Genomic DNA, 23,848 nt, shown 5'->3' on the forward strand with positions numbered 1-23,848 from the left:
AGGCCCATCGGTGGATTTACTGAAATAGAATGGCTGGGTGGGGCCCTGAAATCTTCATTTTTTTCAGAAACACACTAGCAGATTTTTATGCATGTAAATTTTGCATACTATGATTTTCCGATCCAGTCATTTGATGTTCAGCTACAATAAATCCACTTCTTGCCCAGAGTTCATAAGCCAAAAATCTATAGCATAACAGACTCCTCATTTAGACTACTGTCAGCCAGGAGTATACGTTACTGGTGCCTGAATCCTGGAATAAATTCTGCTGTTAATGACTTGAGGTCAAAATCTTTGCTTCTGCCCTGCAGGACATCATACATGCTCCACTGCAAAGTCACAGGGCTGACAGTTCTGGACATTTTCCAGCATAAATAATAACCTCCTACCACTCTCAGAGTTTGGTTTTCCTTCCCTTTCTGTTTAAGAAATTGTGTCAGCGACCACTAATCTTGAAATCAACCACTTATTTTTCATCTTCTTAATTTATCCTTTGCATTATAGTGAAAGATCAATACTGTGTGTGGTAAATTTTTTAGCTAATATAGGAATGATCTGAATATTAAAATAAGTAATGTGACAACAGCAGGCTACCTAACCCTCTAGTCCACGTGACATTTAAATTCATGGTTTGGCTGTTGTCTTTGCTGGAATCTGCAGAACATTTTCCAAAAGGAAGGTACTGTGGACTCCTTGGCAGTAGAGTGGATGTTTACGATGTGGGCACGATGAGGCAGGCAGGGAACATATGGGAATAATGCATTCTTCAGAACTAGAATGCTGTATGTGAACACACACATTTGAAACCACTCAGTGGCTTAAAAAAATTAAAGTATTAATGCAACATTAATAAAAACAATATATATTGCAAAAAAAAAAGCATTTTTTTAAAATTTTGATTTGGCATTCAGTTCCAGTCAATAAATGTAATGTGGAAAACACCTTGTAAGTCTCTCCACAGTGAGCAAGGAATGGTCTCAGCTCTCACATCTGCCCCAGGAAGTCCTGTGCATCTCCCTGCTCTGTTTCTCCCAGGAATCTTCTCAGTTTTCTCTGGTAATTACCATCTCTTCTGTTCTTACAAGCACTTCGGGTGTGTTTTGGTAGGGCACAGTGTTTAAGAAGAGGTGGTCTGAAGTCAGGTTTGTGGGCTGCAAATTCTAGCATACCCACTTACCAAATGTATGAACTTGTTCAAGTATTTTAATTCTTTGTGACTCCGTTTTCTTCTCTTTAATATGAAGATAGTTAAGTACCTACTTCTCAAAGCTGTGAGCATCAAATAAATAAAATACTAAGAATTATGATGGTTACCCTAGAAGTACCCAATAAATACTAGTAAACATTTAAATTGAACTCAAGTCATTTTTCCTTTGGATAAAAACAAGAAATATGGCTTTGTCTGGGAGTATCATGCATGTGGCCAAGAAAAGAGTGCCCTAAACGAGCCCTTTCAGCCCCATGTGAGAGAGACCGGCATGCCCTTTAGCAGGAAAACACTTGCGGCATTGGAGGAAAACCAGACCTGAGAGGTCATGCCTTGTACACTTGACTTCGGACAAAGGAGAGCTTGAATCTGGGCTCTGTCACTTACTGGATGTTAGATGCTGGTTAATTTAACTCTACTATCCTCAGTCATCTGTCCTATATATACAATAACCATTAGGATTACTTTGGCGGCACAGTGGTTAAGAGATCAGCTGCTAACAAATTGGTTGGCAATTCAAATCCACCAGCCTTAGAAACCCTATGGTGCAGTTCTAGTCTGTCCTATAGGGTCAATATGAGTAGGAATGGACTCGATGGCAACAGGTTTTTTTTTTTTTTTTAATATCACTTACAGGAGCCCTAGTGGTGTACTAATTAAGAGCTTGGCTGCTACCCAAAAGGTAGCAGTGGAAATCTACCAGCCACTCCTTGGAATCCCCATGGGGAAGTTTTACCCTGTCTTATAGGTTCACTATCAGTCAGAATCAACTTGACAGCAATGGGTCTATCATTTATACGGAATATAGAATATATACACATATATGCTATTATTTATTTGCATATGTATATTTCTTATCAATGGCATCACATTCAGCATAAAAAAGAACATTTCAAGATCTACCCTGAAGTACAACACTTTCAGCAACAGGATAATATCCATATGCCTACAAGGAAGACCAGTCAATACAACTATTTTTGAAATTTACATGCCAACCACCAAGGCCAAAGATGAAGAAATTGAACATTTTCACCAACTTCTGCAGTCTGAAATTGATCAAACATGCAATCAAGATGCACTGATAATTATTGGTGATTGGAATACAAAAGATGAAAACAAGAAGGATTGATAGTTGGAAAATATGGCTTTAGTGGCAGAAACAATGCTGGAGATCACGTGATAGAATTTTGCAAGACCAATGACTACTTCAGAGCAAATAAATTTTTTCAACAACATAAACGGCAACTATACACATGGATCTCACCAGATGGAATACACAGGAATCATATCAACTACATCTGTGGAAAGAGACATCAGCATCATCAGTCAAAACAAGGCCAGGGGCCGATTGTGGAATAGACAACCAATTGCTCACATGCCAGTTCAACTTGAAGCTGAAGAAAAATTAGAACAAGTCCAAGACAGCCAAAGTATGGTCTTGAGTATATTCCACCTAAATTTAGAAACCATGTTAAAAAAAAATTTGATGCATGGAAAACTAATAACCAAAGACCAGATGAGTTGTGGAATGACATGAAGGACATCATAGAACACAGGAGCAAGAAGTCATTAAAGACAGGAAGGAAAGAAGAGACCAAAATGGACATCAGAAGAGACTCTGAAACTTGCTCTTGAATGTAGAGTAGCTAAGGAGAAAAGGAGAAGTAAAAGAGCTGAATGGAAGATTCCAAAGGGCAGCTGTCTTAGGCTGGGTTCTGTAGAGATGCAAAACTAGTAAAGTGTATAAATATATACAGAGAGATTTATATCAAGGAAATAGCTCATGAAATTGTAGAGGTTGGGACATCCCAAGTCCTTAGTTCAGGATAGAGGCCCTTCCCAACTCACAGAGCCACAGAAGCTGGTGAACCCAAGATCAGCACGTTGGAGAGCAGGGCTCCCACTCACAGGCTGTGAAGGTCGAGGAATTCCCAAGGTTGGCAGGCAAGACCACAAGGTTTTTCCTGATTCACATAGCTGCAGGGGCTAGCAAACCCAAGATCAGCAGGTCAGGGAGCAGGACTCTTGCTTGCAGGCTGTGAAGATCAAAATCCCAAGATGCACATGTAAGCTGCTAGCTCAAGTCCCAAGAACTGGAGGTCAGACAAGAGACAGCTGCTGGATCCAGAACCAAGCCAACTACTTTGGCAAGGCAAGCAGGAAGGAAGTAGCCAGTGGAAGGCAGAGAAATGAAAGCTGGGGGAGCGGTGAGCCACAGGGAAGTGATCATGAGATTATACAACTACCAAAACACTGAGAATCATGGCCCAGCAAGTTGACACACAATCTTAACCATCACAGCAGCTCAAGAAGAGAAAATATTATAATGACATGTGCAAAGAGCTGGAGTCAGAAAACCAAAAGGAAAGAACATGCTTAGCATTTTTAATGCTGAAAGAACTGAAGAAAAAAGTCAAGCCTTGAGTTGCAATATTGATGAATTTGATGGGGGAAAATATTAAACAATTGCAGGAAGCATCAAAAGAAGATGGAAGGAATACACAGTCACTATACCAAAAAGAACTGGTCGACATTCAACCATTTCAGGAGAAGCATATGATCAAGAGCCATTGGCACTGAAGGAAGAAGTCCAAGCTGCACTGAAGGCACTGGCAAAAAGAAGGCTCCAGGAATTGAAAGAATACCAATTGAGATGCTTCAACAAATGGATGCAGCTCTGAAAGTGTTCACTTGTCTATGCCAAAAAACTTGGAAGACAGCTACCTGGTCGACCAACTGGAAGAGATCCACAGTTATACCTATTCTCAAGAAAGGTGATCCAACTGAAGGTGGAAATTATCGAACAACATCATTAATATCACATGCACGCAAAATTTTGCTAAAGATCATTCAAAAACAGCTGCAGCAGTACATTGACAGCAAACTGCCAGAAATTCAAGTCAGATTCAGAAGAGGTGTGGAACAAGGGATATCACTGCTGATGTTAGACGGATCTTGGCTGAAAGCAGAGAATACCAGGAAGATGTTTACATGTGTTTTATCGACTATGTAAAGGCATTAGACCATATGGTTCATAACAAATTATGGATAACATTTCGAAGAATGGAAATTGTGGAACACTTAATTATGCTCGTAAGGAACCTGTACTTAGACCAAACAGCAGTCGTTTAACAGAACAAAGGGATGTTTCCTGGTTAAAAGTCAAGAAAGATGTGTGTCAGCATTGTATGTTTTCACCACACTTATTCAATCTGTATGCTCAGCAAATAATCCGAAGAGCTGTACTATATGAAGAAGAACGGGGCATCAGGATTGGAGGAAGACACTTTAACAACTTGCGTTATGCAGATGACACAACCTTGCTTGCTGAAAGTAAAGAGGACTTGAAGCACTTATTGGTGAAGATCAAAGACCACAGCCTTCAGTATGGACTACATCTCAACATAAAAAAAAAAAAAAAACTTCACAACTGGAAGAATAAGGAACATCATGATAAACGGAGAAAATATTGAAGCTGTCAGGATTTTATTTTATTTATATCTACAAACAATGCCCATGGAAGCAGTAGTCAAGAAATCAAATGACACATCACATTGGGCAAATCTGCTGCAAAAGACCTCTTTAAAGTGTTAAAAGCAAAGATGTCACATTAAGGACTAATGTGGAACTGACCCAAGCTGTGGTGTTTTAACCACCTCATATGCATGTGAATGCTGGACATTAAGGAAGACTGAAGAAGAACTGATGCCTTTGAATCACGGTGTTGGTGAAGAATACTGAATACACCTTAGACTGCCGCAAGAAGGAACAAATCTGTCTTGGAAGAAGTACAGCCAGAATGCTCCTTAGAAGCATGGATGGCAAGACTACGTCTCACACACTTTGGGCATATTATCAGGAGGGACCAGTCCATGGAAAAGGACATCATATTTGGTAAATTAGAGGGTTAGCAAAAAAAAAGGAAGATTGTCACCAAGATGGACTGACACAGTGGCTCCATCAATATACTCAAGCATAACAATGATTGTGCGGAAGGTGCAGGACTGGGCAGTGTTTCATTCTGTTGGTACACAGGGTCGCTGTGAGTCAGAACCAACTTGACAGTAGCTAACAACAACGACATCGTACATTAAAAAAAAAACCAACACACACAAGTTCCACATAGTAACTTCCCTCTTAGTGGAGGAGAAAGCTATTCAAGAACCTAAGTCATACACTACAACTGCCTAATTTTAGAGATGAGAAAATCAAGGCTCAAAAAGATTTGGTGAGGAAATACATGGGTAAATACATAAGATTTTTCTTCTTATTATTTAATCTTTTTAAAAGATAACTGTTTAAACAGTAGTAATAGTGATAATACACTGTGGAGTTTATAACATATGTAAAAGTAAAATACATGACAATAATAGCAAAAAGGCAAGAGAGCAGAATTGCAAATTTACTTTTATAAGGATCTTATAAATGGTCTTAAGTTAAAAATGTATACTTTAACCTTAAAGCAACCTCAAATTAATAAAACTAAGAAATAAGGAGATATAACTAGGTATACCCAGTCTTAACCATATCAGTAATCATATTAAATGTAAATGATCTAAATACCTCAAATAAAAGGCAGAAATAGTCAAACTGATAAAAGAGTAAGACCCAACTTTATGTGGCCTGTAAGAAATGCACTCCACATACAAAAACCCAAGTATGTTAAAAGTGAAAGAATAGAAAGATACATCATACTAACACTAGCCCAAAGAGGGCTTGAGTGGCTACATTAATGTCAAAGTATCTTGCAAAGCAAACAAAAATAACAGTGATAAATTATGACAAATATGCAAACTGAATTAGATGAATTTTTATGTTGTCTAGAAGATAAGGGATCATCAAGGAAAAAGAAAAAAATGAGAGAATCATAAACTGTGTTTATTCTGGCTACTTGTCTAGAAACTAATTCTAAAAGAACTGAAAATTATTCTAATATTCATTTTATTTCAAAGAGGAGATAATTGTCAAGAAGTAGTCAAGATCCATATAAGTTTAAATAGCATTGAGTTTCCTAAGGAAAATAAAAGATACCACTCTTTACAATCAAATATTTATCCCCTTATTTTAATCATTGTCCTACTGTGCTGTCTTGCATGTTTCTCTGATACTGGAAGCTTTGCCACTGGTATTTCAAATACCAGCAGGGTTACCCATGTTTGGCAGGTTTCAGTGGAGCTTCCAGACAAAGACAGGTGGTCTACTGCTGAAAAACCTGGCCAGTGAAAATCTTATGAATAGCAGCGGAACATTGGTATACTGCTGGGGGATGAGCCCCTCAGGTTGAAGGCACTCAAAATATGACTGGGAAGAGGTGCCTCCTCAAAGGAGAGTTGACCGTAATGATGTGGACAGAGTCCACCTTTCGGGACCTTCATTTGCTGATGTGGCACGATTCAAAATGAGAAGAAACAGCTGTAAATATCCATCGACGAGAGGGACTGACACAGTAGGTACAACAATGGCCTCAAACAAGGATGGTGCAGGACCGGACAGTGTTTGTTCTGTTGTACGTAGGATTGCTGTGAGTCAGAACCTACTTAAAAGCTTCTAACAACAACAATAACATATTAATCATTGCTCTTCTATCGATGTTGGAAATAAAATCCAGAATGACAGATCACTAGCCCTAAAAAGGAGAGTGGTTAAGAATAAAGGCTTTGAAGTTATAATAACCTAAGGTTAAAACCGTGCCTTCTTCACTTACTTTTTTTTTTTTTCCTTCACTTACTTAGGTCATTACTTGACATATTAACAATATTGAGTTTTCCAAACCATGAACATGGTATGTTTCCATTTACATAGGCCTCAATATATAAATGGAGGGTTGGGGAAATTGAAATACATGGAAACAAGCAAGGAAGTGTCTGTACAATCTCTTAGAAATAACAGGAGGAACAGGACAGGTAGAAAGAGAGGGAGTAGAGAAGATATGAGAAGTGATTTGGTAACTGAATGAATTATATTTTATGACCAAGTGGACATGTGGTAACGGTGAGCAAGAACACCAGGATAGCTCCCAGGTCTCCAGCTTAGATGGATGGCTGGTTGGTACAAATGACCAAAATAAGGAAAACAGAAGGACCCCAGGCTGTGGATGCAGTGCATGGAGACTGAAGAGCTGCAGGGCTTTTACTTAGGAATGCTCAGCAGCAGATGGAATTTGGGTCTCAAGCTCAGAGACAAGGCGGGGCATTCAGTAAAGCCACAAACATAGTAGTTCAAGTCACAAGAGAGGATGGGAAGCTCCAGAGGCAGCACAGAGTGAGGAGAGAACAGAGTTAACAGCAGAGCTCCAGAAAAATCCTGCACTTAGAGCAAGAGATTTCAGCACTGGCTGCACAAGAACCATGGCCACCACCATGATAGACTTTGACTTAATTGGCCTGAACTAGATCTGGGGCACTGGCACGTTACAAAAAGTTTTCCAGTGATTCCAAAGTACAGCTATCTTGGTCATCTAATGCTGCTATGACAGAAATGGATGCTTTTAACAAAGAGAAATTTATTTTCTCAAAGTCTAGTAGGTTACGAGTCCAAATTCAGGGCACCGGCTCCAGGGGAAGGCTTTCTCTCTCTGTAGGCTCTGGAGGAAGGTCCTTGTCCTCAATTGTCCCCTGGTGGAGGAGCTTCTCAGGTCCAGAGACCCCGTGTCCAAAGGACACGCTCTGCTCCTGGTGCTGCTTTCTTGGTGGTATGAGGTCCTCCCGTCTCTCTGCTTGCTTCTATCTTTCATATCTCAAGAGATTGCCTCAAGACAAAATCTAATCCTGTAGGTTGAATCTTGGCTCACTAACACAACTGCTGCCCATCCTTCCTCATTAACATCATAGAGGCAGGATTTATAACATATAGGAAAATAACACAATACCTGGAATCGTGGCCCAGCCCAAATGATATATTTTGGGGGGGACATAATTCAACCCATGACATTCCACTCTTTGGCACCCAAAAAATCACATCTTTGTAGCATGCAAAACATATTCACTCCATCATATCATAGCAAAAGTCTTAACTCCAAGTCCAAAATCCAAAAATTCCTCTTCATCTGTGAAATCTAGAATACAAGTTATCTGCTTCCAATGGTACAATGGCAGAACAGACACAAACTACAAATTTCCATTACAAACGAGAGAAACTGAAGGGAAAAAAGGCGTAACAGGCACCAAGCAAGTCAGCAGAACACATTACATTAGCCCTCAAAGCTTTGAAAATAATCCTCTGTTTTCTGAGACAACTTACACAATAATCCTGCCCTCCAGCCTCTAGGTATTGGCCACACTCTGCTGATTGTCAGTGAAGCCCCTCGGCTCTGGGCTTCAACCCCACCTTCCAGACCCACTGGGACAGCAAATCTGCTCCTTCGGCTTTAGGCCCACCATTCTCCTCAACCATCTGAGCGGTGACTCCACCCTTAGAAACACCAGAGGCCATGTCTCCATCCTTTGAAACCCCTGAGGTCATGGCTATACCTTTCAAGAGTGAGGCAGTTCAGCTTCTTGTGTTGTCTCTTCAGCTCCTGCTTCCTGGTTTCTTGACCTCTTGGCTCCTCGGGCCTCATGCCAGCATCTGCCCTGCTGGGGCAAGTGTTCCAAAGCCCTGTAGCTCCACCAATAATTGCCTGGAGGCACCCCACTCCGCAAGGAAGCTTCAGGCACACAGACACTCAGCTCTCTGGTTCCATGGGTTGACAAGCCTACCTCCACTGATAAGTGCCTGGAGGTACCCCATTCCACCAGGAAGGCTCCTGCGTGCAGGCACTCAGCTCTCTCACTCCATGGGTTGGCTCCAGTGCCACCTCATGCTGGTCTCCTGGTTCTGCTGCTTCTGGTTCTCTGCTGTTGCTGTGTCTCTGCCACTACAGGTTCTCTGCTGTGCTGGTCCTCTGCCGCTGTCCCAGTTCTATCCATTCGATTTCAAAACTGCTTCCACATTTTAGGTATCTGTTAGAGCAGCATCCCACTCCTGGTACCAAATTCTGTCTTAGTCATCTAGTGCTGCTATAACAGAAGTACCACAAGTGGATGGCTTTAACAAAGAGAAATTTATTTTCTCACAGTCTAGTAGGTTACAAGTCCAAATTCAGGGCACCAGCTCCAGGAGAAGGCTTTCTCTCTCTGTAGCCTCTGAGGAAGGTCCTTGTCCTCAATCGTTCCCTGGTGGAGGAGCTTCTTAGGTGCAGAGACCCTGTGTCCAAAGGACACACTCTGCTCCTGGTGCTGCTTTCTTGGTGGTATGAGCTCCCCCTGTCTCTCTGCTTGCTTCTATCTTTTATATCTCTAGAGATCGCCTCAAGACACAATCTAATCCTGTAGGTTGAATCTTGGCTCACTAACACAACTGCTGCCCATCCTCCCTCATTAACATCATAGAGGCAGGATTTACAACATATAGGAAAATCACACAATACTGGGAATCACCGCCCAGCCCAATTGATACATTTTTGGAGGGACATAATTCAATCTGTGACAGTAGCCAAGGTTGAGAATCACTGAACTTAAGTGCAAAGCAAATGGAGTCTATGAAAAGATAGCAACAAAGCCAAAGAAGTGACCACTAAGCCAGGTGTGAGTAGTAGCTGGTGGTTATAAATCTAACAGGAGCTTGCGAGCATTGTTGATGAAAAACCTGACCCTGAACACTTCAAATGTTCAACTAAATCAGACCGCACCTAGCTACTACTTCAGAAATGTACCTATACTAGCATCAATATGGCTTAGCGAACCAATGGCTGTTTTCAATTTGAAACATCAAGTACATAGGGTCACTATATGAGTCCAAATCCACTTAACAGCAATGGGTTGGTTTTTTTTTTTTTTTTTTTTTGCTTCTGTTATCAAAGTTGTTATTGCAGTTACATTGTTTCCATGAGTTCTCTGCAACTGTTTCAATAAATTATCAAACCCAGTAGAGGAAGACTGCCTTGGGGAGAGAATGGGAAGTTGGAGAACAGGAGTATATTTGACCTCCGTCTCATAGGAATCAGCTTCTTGTTGATTCTTATGGTCAGGGTGTCGAAGAAAGTTCTATTCCCAGGATTCAAAAAAATTAATAAGTTATTGTATATATAACTGATTAGTGAATGATATGTAATGTCTGCTGGATTTTGTTTATAGCTGAACCTCTTAATACTTTTGTACAGTCTTGAATTGTATTTGGTTTGCATGTGTGTTAGTAACAATTACTCAAAAAATCCTCCCTTGGTCATCAGAACGTGGAATTCATCATTCCGTATTAACGTCCACCACAATCTCATTATAAAAAACGACAACTAAAGCTCTGTGTTCCCTTCACTTGCAGGGCATGTCCCCAGTGTTAGTCTTTGCAGGCTCTCAAGACACAGTCCTAAATTTTATTTCTACCTATTTCTTTCCTTTCCCAAAAGTCTGATTCACAGATTTAGAAATAAACCATATAATATGTGAACTGGTATCCGAATAGGCAAAAAAGTTTTAAAGAGTATAATTTTAAAATTTTGCCACTTTTAAGAAGCATTCAAATTTTTATTCTTTTTAATATCAGGTATTATAAATATACACACACATACACACATGTACATGTAACTATATATTTGTAAAGATATATGTGATATATGTATATGTAAAGATATATATGTATCTTTATATATAAAGATGTATGTATGTGTATGTAAACACACACACTTATATATACAGATACATTTTTTAAACTAAAAGAATAATTTATATGTTATACACTCAATGTCATAATGTCAGTAACTATTAAAGATTACTTCTTATTAATTTTTAGCTATATTTATACAACATAACCAACTGGTGGAATAAAACATTTCATATTTACATAAGGCCAAATAAACAACTTGCCTCTCATTAAGAGAACCAGTTATTCTGGCATCGTATAAGCACGGCACTAACAATGTATGACAATTTTTCAAATAACACAACCATAATTGTACCAGTAACTTTCTAAAGGGAATTTCTCAGCTTCATCACTTCTATTTTCACCCTCACTGAGAAGCCCCGATCCTCTTTTGACTTTTACTTGTCAACTAGCCTAGCCTAGTCTTCCTGGGATAAAATGCGATGCTGATACATAGCTTTCCTAATTTGCAGTTTCACATTTCATCTTATTTATTGCTATGCCACTCCCTGCTCAATCTAATTATTCCCCAGTTCATTTTGCTCACCACTCATAACCATCTTCATATTAAACCTGTGGCACTAGCCACCATTAGCCTCACATTTTGTGTAGCTTCTTGGTTTCTTGAGGTGATGAACCAGAACGTCCATTCTTCAATAGACTTCATCAAGAAATAATGTTCATGAAAAATACAAATTTTTTCTTTGTTTCCCTTTCCTTCTCAAAACTATATTTAGGCCATACTGACTTCATTTATTCATTAAAATATCTCAATGGCAACAGAAACAGAAACCTATATACTCTTATTACTTAAAAATTTTTCAGTATTACAAAAATTCCTTCAGTTTAGTCATGCTAAAGACAATCTGATGCCAAATATTGAATTTTTTAAACAGCTATCATCTGTCTTCTACCTATAAATCAGTACACCAAATTCCCTGTCCCACAACTTGCTTGGGTTTTAACTTCATTCTTTTCTCCTCTCTTTCATTCTCGATCATCCCTCAGCCTTGCTGGAAGTGTCTTATTCAAAGGATTAAAAAGGAGTCTAGTAACATTAAAAAAAAAACACTAAAAATATTCAGAACACATAATGACAACACATATTATTAAGTAATAAAAGCAGGTATATTACAGGAGATAAAATATGATCTCATGTGGGGGATAACTGAAGCACAATCAAGATGTATATTCCAGTATTTTCTTAAAAGGGAAGAAAAATGTAAATCTAAGTATCCTTCAGTGTCAGACTGGAAAAAAAAAATTAGGATCAATGAGGGAAGGGAATACTAAGAAACCTTCAAGGGGTCGTGCAGATGGTGGCTCTGTGGTCAATGACATGACAAGATTTTACTCATTGTTTTCAATTTTCAATATGCCTCAAGGGTAAACTACGTGCCAGGCACTGTAGCATGCCCTGGATTGCAACAATACATCGTTTGGTGAAAAAGCGCAGCTTAACAAACAGCATGGCTCTGCTTTTACACACATACTCACACACATACATGCTCACACATCAGGCCAAAGCACGCGATATTATTCTCTGAATCAAAGTTTCAAACTGAAAAGAACAAAATGAAATAGATATTCACAAATATTCAAGATTAATTAGTATTCAAATAATTTTACCTCTTCTAAAAACATTTCCCTCTACCCATAGCCATTGCAGTCGCATTGCTTCTGACTCATAGCAACCCTCTAGGACAGCGTACAACTGCCACATAGGGTTTCCAAGGAGCAGCTGTGGATTTGAACTGCCATCCTTACGGTTAGCATCCAAGCTCTTAACGACTGTACCACCAGGGCACCCTCTACACTGATTATATGATTGTTTATTATTCCATACAATTGATTTGCAATTGATGTTGACTTCTTTGAATCTCAATTAAGAAAGTTTTTTGAAGTGTCGTGGTCCTCCTGCATCAAATTCCTTTTATAATAATTTTCAAATGCTGTTTTTACTGGCTTTACGACTTCTCCTTTAACTACAGTGTTCACGTCCAAAATATAACCATACTTGCTATGGATATTTCCATATTTTTCTAAATCTCAGTTCCATGCTTTTCTATATTTCTGTTAGATTGAATGTGCAAAGGCACTGAGTGTATCTTCTTACAGAAGAAAACACACTAGATTGTTGTATCTCACATAAAGGTTTCTCTCTTCAGTTCTTCTCCTAGCATTCAGTGAAACCTGATATGTATTCATGAAAGCAAAATTTCACCAAAATAAAGTCTAACAGATACAAGAACCATGATGCAAGACCTGTGTGTGGTGCCGATGCCCTACACGCAGTAAAGCTGTACCTGGGGAGCAGAGGGGCTGAAAGCCACCCGGGTGACTGTATCTGTGTGTCCTCCTAGCCTGCGGGAAAAAGTGCTTGACCCCATTTCATACAGGTAGACCTAAGAAACAAACACAAGAAAGAACACTTGCTCAATCATCAACTTACGTTATGCAAAATAGCATTGCAGTCTATAGCCAATCAAGTATCAGAGCAACAACTGATGTAATTGACAAAATGTTAGCAAAGTCATAGAATTGAATTTATGAAATAGGTATCATCTCTTTTCCCTTTCAGATTTGTAGGATGTTAATGGATTAATATCATGCATACTATTCCCTGTCATAAATCTCCTCCACACCCTATGAACGGTTTCAAATACATGTTCGTATTTGATGACTAATTTAAAGGAAGACATACGATTTGTATTCTAACCTTAATTTGAGGTCTCAAATTGAGTGGAAAATGGTGATATTTATATTGTCTTTTCCCATAACCTTGAAAGAGTACTTTACATACTTTCCTTCTCACTAACTGGTTTAGAATTTGAGCAGTTTAAGTAATTAGAATTATGCTCCATCTATTGATAGATAGGTTTGAAGTGAGGCCTGAAAACTTGCATCACTTACAAGATCCCAGGTAATGCTGACGCTGTGGTCACGGGACCCACATGGACAATAACTGACCTAGAGTAATCATAACATTTGCATAGTAACCCACTGTTTGTAAAACACTTAACAACTTCTACATGATATCATTTACAACAAACAGTTGAGGTATGTTCCTCTGGTATTATTAAGATTCCCAAATTTTATGGAAGAAACCAGGATATGTAGAGAGTAAGCTACTGTTGTGCTGTTGTTAGCTGCTATCCAATCAGTTCCAGCTCATAGTGACCCTATGTACAATAAAACCAAACACTGCCCGCTCCTGCGCCATCCTCGTAATGGCTGTTACACTTGAGCCCATTGTTGCAGCCACTGTGTCAATCCATCACCTGCAGGGTCTTCCTCCTCTGCGCTGACCTTCCAGTTTACCAAGCATAACATCCTTCTCCAGAGACTGATACCTTCTGACAACATGTCCAAAATACATAAGGCAAACTCTCGCCATCCTTGCTTCGAAGTAGTATTCTGGCTATACTTCTTGCAAGACAGATTTGTTCATTCTTTTGGCAGTCCATGGTATATTCAATATTCTTCGCTAACAGCAACATCTCAAAGGTGTCAATTCTTCTTTGGTCTTCCTTATTCATTGTCCAGTTTTCTCATGCATATGAGGCAGTTGAAAACACCTGAGTTGGGTCAGGTACACCTTAGTCTTCAAAGTGACATCTTTGCTTTTCAACCCTTGATAGAGGCCTTTTGCAGCAGATCTGCCCAATGCAATGTGTCATTTGATTTCTTGACTGCTGGTTCCATGGCTGTTGATTGTGGATCCAAGTAAAATGAAATCCTTGACAACTCCAGTCTTTTCTCCATTTATCATAATGCTGCTTGCTGACCCCGTTGTGAGAATTTGTTTTCTTTATGTTGAGGTGCAATAATCCATAACGAAGGTTGTAGTCTCTGATCTTCATCAGTAAGTGCTTCAAGTCCTCTTCACTTTCAGCAAGCAAGGTTGTGTCACTTGCATAACGAAAGTTGTTAATGAGTATTCCTCCAACCCTGATGCTCCATTTTTCTTCAGATTATTTGCTCAGCATACAGACTGAATAGGTATGGTGAAAGGATACAACCCTGACACCCACCTTTCCTGACTTTAGACCACACAGTATACCCTTGTTCTCTGTAAACCGCTGCCTCTTGATCTATGTAAAGATTCCTCATGAGCACAATCAAGTGCTCTGGAATTCCCATTCTTCCCAATGTTATCCATAATTTGTTATGATCCACACAGTCAAATACTTTTGCATAGTCAATAAAACACAGGTAAACATCCTTCTGGTATTCTCTGCTTTCAGCCAGGATCCATCTGACATCAGCAACGATATCCCTGGTTCCACATCCTCTTCTGAATCCAGCTTGAACTTCTGCAGTTCCCTGTGGATGTACTGCTGCAGCCGCCTTTGAAGGATCTTCAGCAAAATTTTACTTGCATGTGATATTAATGATATTGTTCAATAATTTCCGCATTCTGTTGGATCACCTCTCTGTGGAATAGGCATAAATGGATCTCTTCCAGTCAGTTGGCCAGGTAGCTGTCTTCCAAATTTCTTAGCGTATACTAGTGAGCAATTCCAACACTGCATACATTTCTTAAAACATTTCAGTTGGTATTCCGTCAATTTCCCAGAGTCTTGTTTTTCTCCAATATCTTCAGTGCAGCTTGGACTTCTTCCTTCAGTACAATCAGTTTTTGATCATATGCTACCTTCTGAAATGACTGAACGTCGACAAATTCATTTTGGTACAGTGACTCTGTGTATTCCTTCCATCTTCTTTCAGTGCTTTCCATATCATTGAGTATTTTGCCCATAACCCAGACCCAGTGCTAGAGAAACCTTTAGTATTGCAACTCGAGGCTTGAATTTTTCCCTCGATACTTTCAGCTGGAGAAATGTCGACCATGTTCTTCCCTTTTGGTTTTCTAACTCCATGTCTTTGCCCGTTTTATTACAATACTTTGTCTTCTTGAGCTGCCCTTTGAAATCTTCTGTTCTTTTATTTTTTTTTATTTCATCACTGCTGTTGTTCGCTTTAGCTACTCAGTGTTCAAGAGCAAATTTCAAAGTCTCTTGTGACATCCATTTTGGTCTTTTCTTCCTGTTTTTTAACAGCATCTTGCTTTCTTAATGTATGATATCCTGGATGTCGTTCCACAACTCGTCTGGTCTTCGGTCATTGGTATTCAATGCATCAAATCTAGATGGAATCTAAATTTAGGTGGGATATACTCAAGGTTGTATTTTGGCTCTCATGGACTTGTTCTAATTTTCTTTGCTTCAGCTTGAACTTGCATTTGAGTAGCTGATGATCTGTTCTGCAGTCGGCCCCTGGCCTTGTTCTGACTGATGATATACAGCTTTTCCATCATTTCTTTCCACAGATGTAGTCAATTCGACTTCTGTGTGTTCCATCTGGTGAGGTCCATGTGTACAGTCACCATTTATGTTGGTGAAAGAAGGTATTTGCAATGAAGAAGTCGTTGGTCTTGCAAAATTCTATCATTTGATCTCCGGCATTGTTTCTATCACCAAGGCCATATTTTCCTACTACCGACCCTTCTTCTTGGTTTCCAATCTTCACATTCCAATCACCAGTAATCATCAATGCATCCTGATTGCATGTTCTATCAATTTCAGACTGCTGATGTTGGTAAAAATTTTCAGCTTCTTCATCTTTGGCCTTAGTGGTTGGTGTGTACATTTGAATAATAGTCGTATTAACTGGTCTTCCTTGTAGGCGTATGGATATTATCCTATCACTGACAGCATTGTACTTCAGGATAGATCTTGAAATGTTCTAACAATGAATGCAACACCATTTCTCTTCAAGTTGTCATTCCCTGCATAGTGGACCATATGATTGTCCAATTCAAAATGGCCAATACCAGTCCATTTCAGTTCACTAATGCCTAGGATATCAATGTTTATGGGTTACATTTCATTTTTGATGATTTCCAATTTTCCTAGATTCATAGTTCGTACATCCTACATTCCAATTATTAATGGATGTTTGCAGCTGTTTCTTCTCATTTTGAGTTGGGCCACATCAGCAAATGAAGGTCCCAAAAGCCTGACTATATCCACGTCATTAAGGTCAACTCTATTCTGAGGAGGCAACTCTTCCCTAGTCATCTTTTGAGTGCCTTCCAACCTGAGGAGCTCATCTTCTGGCACTATATCAGACAATGTTCTGCTTCTATTCATAAAGTCTTCACTGGCTAATTTTTTTCAGAAGTAGACCGCCTGGTTTTCCTTCTTAGTCTGTCTTAGTCTGGAAGCTCAGCTGAAACCTGTCCACCTTTGGCTACCCTGGTGGTATTTGAATACCGGTGGCCTAGCTTCCAGCAACACACAAGTCCCCACAGTATGACAAACTGACATCCACATAAGTTACTAGTGCTGGGGAAATCAAATCCCATTTCTCAAATCAAAGCAATCTATTATCAATTCTGTACCCCTCTGTTCCACTTCTGTTCTGCTACCAGCTGCCCATGCAGCACTTCTTCCTCGGACCCTAACCACCCAGAGCAAGGTCAGAATTCACCAGTTAAAGGGCACAATCCTGCAGATTGCTGAGTCTGCCCAAGACCTCAGACTCCAGCTGCAAGTTTAAGAGTCCTCACAACACCCTCACTTCTGACCTGTGACTACAAATTTGGGTCTCCCCTCTACCCTTTATTTGGCAGAGGGTCCCCAGGGTTCTCCTTATTTCTGACCTGCTGGCTCCCTTGGGTTCAATAATTCAGCAGAATGACTCACAGAACTCACAAAAAGTACTATATTTATGATTATAGATTTATTACAGGAAAAAAGTATACAAATGAAGAGATGCATAAGGCGAGATCTAGAAAGGTTCCCAATGCAGAGCCTTTACTGGGGCTTCTTTATGTAGGCATGATGGAGCAAACTGAACCTTCAGCCCTCCTCCCCTGACATTGGGTTGATATCATGAGGAGGGTCTGGGCATTGCCCAAGCAAGAGTCACCTCTCTAGTATAACCTGTTAGGTTAGGTGTGGTCTGGCATCCTCATCAAAGACACATACTACTTGAAATTCCAAGGTTTTAGAGATTATCTCTCAGGGACCATGGAACAAAGACCAAATTCTTTGGGTAAAGTTAACCCTTGCCTTTTAGTTTTCTAAATCCAGGCCATTAAACATTTCATCATGATATTCTGCTTACTTCATTGTAGCTTTTACCTCATTCGGCATATTATCCACTTGCTTTGGTTTATCATTTGTCATTCTAATTGTAGTTTTGTGTGCACATGTGTGGGTGTGCCAAATACTTGTGTTAAATTGTTAAAATGGCAGAACCACTATGAAAACCCATCTGGCAGGTTCCAATGAAGTTAAATGTACAACAACATTATGACCTAGCAATCTCACTTCTCAGTACTGACCCAAGAGAAATGAAAACACATGTCTGCAAAAAGATTTGTACAAAAATATTCATAGCAACTTTATTCATAAAAGTTAAACATACAATTACAATCAGCCATCCATATCCATGAGTTTCACATCCACAGATTCAACCAACCTCAGATCGAACATATTTGGAAAAGAAAGAAACTTTTTTTCTTGTCATTATTCCCTAAACAATACAGTATAACAACTATTTATATAGCATTTACATTGTATTAGGTATTATAAGTAATGTAGAGAAGATTTAAAGTATATGGGAGGATGTGCATAGGTTATATGCAAGTACTACACCATTTTATACACAGGACTAGAGTGTTCTTGGATTGTGGCATCCCTGGGGAGTCCTGGAACCAGTCTCCAAGGATACTGAGAGATGACTGCACTTTAAGATCCATATGTAAGTGTGGTTGTTGTTGCTGTTAGTTGCCATCACGTCGACTTCAACTCACAGCAACCCCATGTGTGCAGAGGAGAACGGCTCCAAAAGGGTTTACGAGGCTGTGACCCTTCAGAAGCAGATCACCAGGTCTGTCCTCCAAGGCACCTCTGACTGAGTTCGAACTGCCAACCTTCCGGTTAGCAGATGAGCACTTATCCATCTGCGCCAGCCAGGGACTCTCTGTGTAAATTACATAAGAAATATACTGTGAATTATTACACAGACACATTCTAGATTTCAAGCTATTGAGGGCAAGGAGAAAGAGATTCCTAATAACCTTTTGACATCTCCACAATGCATCTTAAAGGCATAAAAAAAATCACCAGCTCTTACTAACTGAAAGGAAAATGAAACCATGTTCTGAAGAGCAGATATCACAGAAAAATACCTCACTCAGTCCTGCATCCATTAACTTCAAAGTGCCAACAAGGCCTACAAATGATATCTAGCAGCTCTATATATTCAGGAAATAGGGAAGAGGCCAGAATTAGAAGTAATTTGATACCTATCTGATTTGTGATCAATGCTATAGCTGAAACCATGAGAGTGGACTGAATATACAAGAGAAAAGGGAGGAGGAAGAAAATTCAAAGAAGTAACCAAATGTACAAAAAGAACCATGATGACGAGGAGCCACGAGGGGAAAGGATTTCAAGAACAAGAGATGGCCAGGGTAAAACACCACAGAGAAATGAAAGATGATTGTTGTCATCCTTTGATGCCTTCGAGTCAGTTCCACTTCATAGCAACCCTATGCACAACAGAACAAAACAATGCCTGGTCCTGAGCCACCCTTACAATCGTTGTTATGCTTGAGCCCACTGTTGCAGCCACTGTGTCAATCCACCTCATTGAGGGTCTTCCTCTTTTCTGCTAACCCTATTCTTTACCAAGCAGGATGTTCTTCTCCAGGGACTGATCCCTCCTGACATGTCCAAAGTATGTAAGACACAGTCTTGCCATCCTTGCTTCTAAGGAGCATTCCGGTTGTACTTCTTCCAAGTCAAATTTGTTCATTCTTTTGGCAGTCCATGGTATATTCGATATTCTTTGCCAACACCACAATTCAAAGGCATCAATTCTTCTTTGGTCATCCTTATTCATTGTCCAGCTTTCACATGCATATGATGCCATTGAAAATACCATGGCTCAGGTCGGGCATACCTTAGTCTTCAAGGTGATATCTTTGCTTTTTAACACTTTAAAGAAGTCCTTTGCAGCAGATTTACCCAATGCAATGCATCTTCTGATTTCTTGACTGTTGCTTCCATGGCTGTTGATTATGGATCCAAGTAAACTGAAAGCCTCAACAACTTCAATCTTCTCTCCATTTATCATTATGTTGCTTACTGGTCCAGTTGTGAGGATTTTTGTTTTCTTTATGTTGAGGTGTAATCCATACTGAAGGCTGTGGCCTTTGATCTTCATTAGTAAGTGCTTCAAGTCCTCTTCACTTTCAGTAAGTAAGGTTGTGTCATCTGCATAACACAGGTTGTTAATGAGTCTTCCTCCAATCCTGATACCCCGTTCTTCTTCATAGAGTCCAGCTTCTTGTATTATTTGCTGGGCATACAGATTGAATAGGTATGGTGAAAGAATACAACCCTGATGCATACCTCTCCTGACTTTAAACCACTCAGTATCCCCTCCTTCTGTCCAAACAACTGCCTCTTGATCTATGTAATGGTTCCTCATGAGCACAATTAAGCGTTCTGGAATTTCCATTCTTCTCAACGTTATCCATAATTTGTTATGATCCACACAGTCAAATGCCTTTGCATAGTCAATAAAACACAGGTAAACATCCTTCTGGTATTCTCTGCTTTCAGCCAGGATTCATCTGACATCAGCAATGATATCCCTGGTTCCACGTCCTCTTCTGAATCCAGCCTGAATTTCTGGCAGTTCCCTGTCGATATACTGCTGCAGCCACTTTTGAATGATCTTCAGCAAAATTTTGCTTGCCTGTGATATTAATGATATTGTTCTATAATTTCTGCATTCGGTTGGAGCACCTTTCTTGGGAATAGGCATAAATATGAATTTCTTCCAGTCAGTTGGCCAGGAAGCTGTCTTCCATATTTCTCAGCATAGAACTGGCTATGAGGCCCAGAGGTTAAGAGCTCGGCTGTTAACCAAGAGGTTGGCAGATCGAATCCACCAGCCGCTCCTTGGAAACCCTATGGGGTAGTTCTTCTCTGTCCTACAGGGTTGCTATGAGTTGGAATCGACTCGATGGCAATAGGTTTCCCCTATTTGTCAGTTTGTTGTGCTGTGGGGGATTGAATGTGGCTGTGAGGCTGGAAGCTATTCCATCAGTATTCAGATACCAGCAGGGTCACCCACGGAGGACAGGCTTCAGCTGAGCTTCCAGACCAAGACAGACTAGGAAGAAAGACCCGGCAGTCTACTTCTGAAAAGAATTAGCCAGTGAAAACCTTATGAAAAATTAGATTAAGGCTAAAAAAAAAAAAAATGTTTAGCAAGAGATGGTTGTTGGGTGCTGTTGCATAGAGATAGTTAACTTTGGTAAGATAATTACTGACATTACCTGAAGACTCCTCCACTGAGACTGTAGTTCTTCTGATTCTAGTAGCAATTGATATGTAGGAGCAGACAACAAACAATCAGACAGAAACCAAACCCCTCAGAATGACTGAGTGCTAGAGCTGAAGGGTCTGAGAGATGGCTCATGTTCCTAGCTCGTTTTAAACAAGGGGAGACGGGGACAGCTATGCCTCTGTCACAATGCTGCCTCCTGATACCCCTCCAGCACCTTCTCACCACTCCACTATCCTCCTCCAATTTAACACTGCACTTCTGTGAGCCCAACAGAAACGGCCAAAATCTCAAGACTCAGCGAGCTTTGTTGTTCTGTGCCATCATAAGCTAATTTCAACTCATGGTGACCCCATGCGACAGAGTAGAACTGTCCCATAGGGTTTTCTTGACTGTAATCTTTATGGGAGCAGATCACCAGGTCTTCCTCCCATGAAGCCGCTGAGTAGGTTCTAACCTCCAACCTTTCAGTTAGCAGCCAAGCTCTTAACTGCTATGCCACAATGGCTCCTAAGCACTAGGTTACGCTGCTAGAAAAGGACATCATATTTGGTAAAGTATAGGGTCAGAGAAAATGAGGGAAACCCTCCATAAGCTGGACTGACATGGTGACTACAACACTGCGCTCAAACATACCAACAAATGTGAGGATGGTACAGGATCTAGGCAACACTCATTCTGTTGTACATAAGATCGCCACCATGAGTCAGAGCAAATTCGGCCACAACTAACAACAACGACCAGAGCAGGTTAGGTAATGAGGTTCTTCTCTGTAACTTTTTAGAAAGCAGTTTCAATATAATAGTTGTGCCAGAATTCCAATTACAAAAGTAAGTTAAACACAAGTTGATGAATTTAGTTAGTGTTTTTAGACTCCAGAAAACTTGTTTGTAGGCTAGACGAAAAACGATTGAAACTGCAGAAGTAAGAAGGAAAAATGTTTCAGACAGAACAAGATCGTGGAGAAGTCCAAAGAGGAGGGGATGGAGGGCACATATGCAAGGGTTGTTGTTGTTTTTGCTGTTGTTGTTAGCTGCCATCAAGTCGATTCCGACTCATAGAGACCCTACATACAACAGAATGAAACACTGCATGGTCCTGTGTCATCCTCTTATAATCACTGTTATGCTTGAGCCCACTGATGCAGCTACTGTGTCAATCCATCTCGTTGAGGGTCTTCCTCTTTTTTGCTGGCCCTCTGCTTTAGCAAGCATGATGTCCTTCTCCAGGGACTGATTCCTCCTGATAACACTTCCAAAGTATGTGAGACAAAGTCTTGCCATCCTTGCTTCTAAGAGGCATTCAGGCTATATTTCTTCCAAGACAGATTTGTTTATTCTTTTGCCATTCCATGGTATATTCACTGTTCTTCACCAACACCACAATTCAAAGTTGTCAATTCTTCTTTGATCTGCTTTATTCATTACCCAGGTTTCACACGCATATGAGGCAATTATAAACACCATGCCTTGGGTCAGGTGCACTTTAGTCCTTAAAAATACATCCTTGCTTTTTAACACTTTAAAGAGATCTTTTGCAGCAGATTTGCCCAGTGCAATGCATTATTTGATTTCATGACTGCTCCTTCCATGGGCGTTGACTGTGGACCCATGTAAAATGAAATCCTTGACAACTTCAATCTTTTCTCTATTTATCATGATATTGCTCATTGGTCCAGTTGTAAGGATTTTTGTTTTATGTTGAGGTGTAATCCATACTGAAGGCTGTGGTCTTTGATCTTCACTAGTAAGTGCTTCAAGTCTCTTCACTTTTAGCAAGCAAGGTTGTGTCATCTGCATAACGCAGGTTGTTAATGAGTCTGCCTCCAATCCTGATGCTCCATTCTTCTTCATATAGTCCACTTTCTCGGGTTATTTGATCAGCATACAGACCGAATAAGTATGGTGAAAGGACACAACCTTGACACACACCTTTCCTAACTTTAAACCATGTAGTACCCTCTTGTTCCAACAACTGCCTCTTGATCTATGTAGAGGTTCCTTATCGGCACAATTAAGTGTTCTGGAATTCTCATTCTTTGCAATGTTATCCATAATTTATTATGATCCACACAGTCAAATGCCTTTGCATAGTCAATAAAACACAAGTAAACATCTGCCTGGTATTCTCTGCTTTCAGCCAGGATCTATCTAACATCAGTAATGATATCCCTCATTCCACTTCTCTTCTGACTCTGGCTTGAATTTCTGGCAGTTCTCTGCTGATGTACTGCTGCAACCATTTTTGAATGTTTTAGAGCAAAATTTTACTTGCAAGTGTTAGCCTATGAAAAAAAGAAGGGTCAAGGAACAGAGAAAAGTGAAGTGCAGATCCTTAACGGCTGAGGTTGAGAGGTAGAAAGAGTTGAACGAGCTTTGTAAATTAAGAAACAGTTTTTAAAGTTTTTGTTTTTAATCAGTTTCTATTATACAATCGTTTTGTTGAAAAGTCCTTTCTAATCTCCTATTTTGTTTTTACCTAATTGAAATAGGTTAATTACTTTTGTGTGTGACCTTTCTAGTCATTGTCTTATAACTCCCACCCAGATAGCTGTGTGATAGGGTAACTGTAGCCTACCAAGGGGATTGGTCAATTTTACCTTAAAAGAGAGCCAATCCCAGAGCAGAGAGGAGGAGCCCACCACCATCAAGG

General features: G+C 40.0%; 1 protein-coding gene across 5 annotated transcripts in view; it reads right to left on the reverse strand.

The window, feature by feature from the left end:
• WDR27 (WD repeat domain 27) overlaps window positions 1-23,848 on the reverse strand; it is a 224,797-nt gene that overhangs the window by 74,851 nt on the left and 126,098 nt on the right. For 4 of the 5 annotated variants that reach the window (XM_049905848.1, XM_049905818.1, XM_049905796.1 and 1 more), the window contains one exon: window positions 13,129-13,227. In XM_049905848.1, coding sequence (XP_049761805.1) covers window positions 13,129-13,227 — 99 coding nt within the window. Of the gene's footprint in view, window positions 1-13,128; window positions 13,228-18,222; window positions 18,818-23,848 lie in introns of those variants that run through there. The other variant, XM_049905809.1, reaches the window with a different exon arrangement.

This window comes from Elephas maximus, chromosome 1, assembly GCF_024166365.1.
Source record: "Elephas maximus indicus isolate mEleMax1 chromosome 1, mEleMax1 primary haplotype, whole genome shotgun sequence".
In the NCBI taxonomy this organism is placed as follows: domain Eukaryota; kingdom Metazoa; phylum Chordata; class Mammalia; order Proboscidea; family Elephantidae; genus Elephas; species Elephas maximus.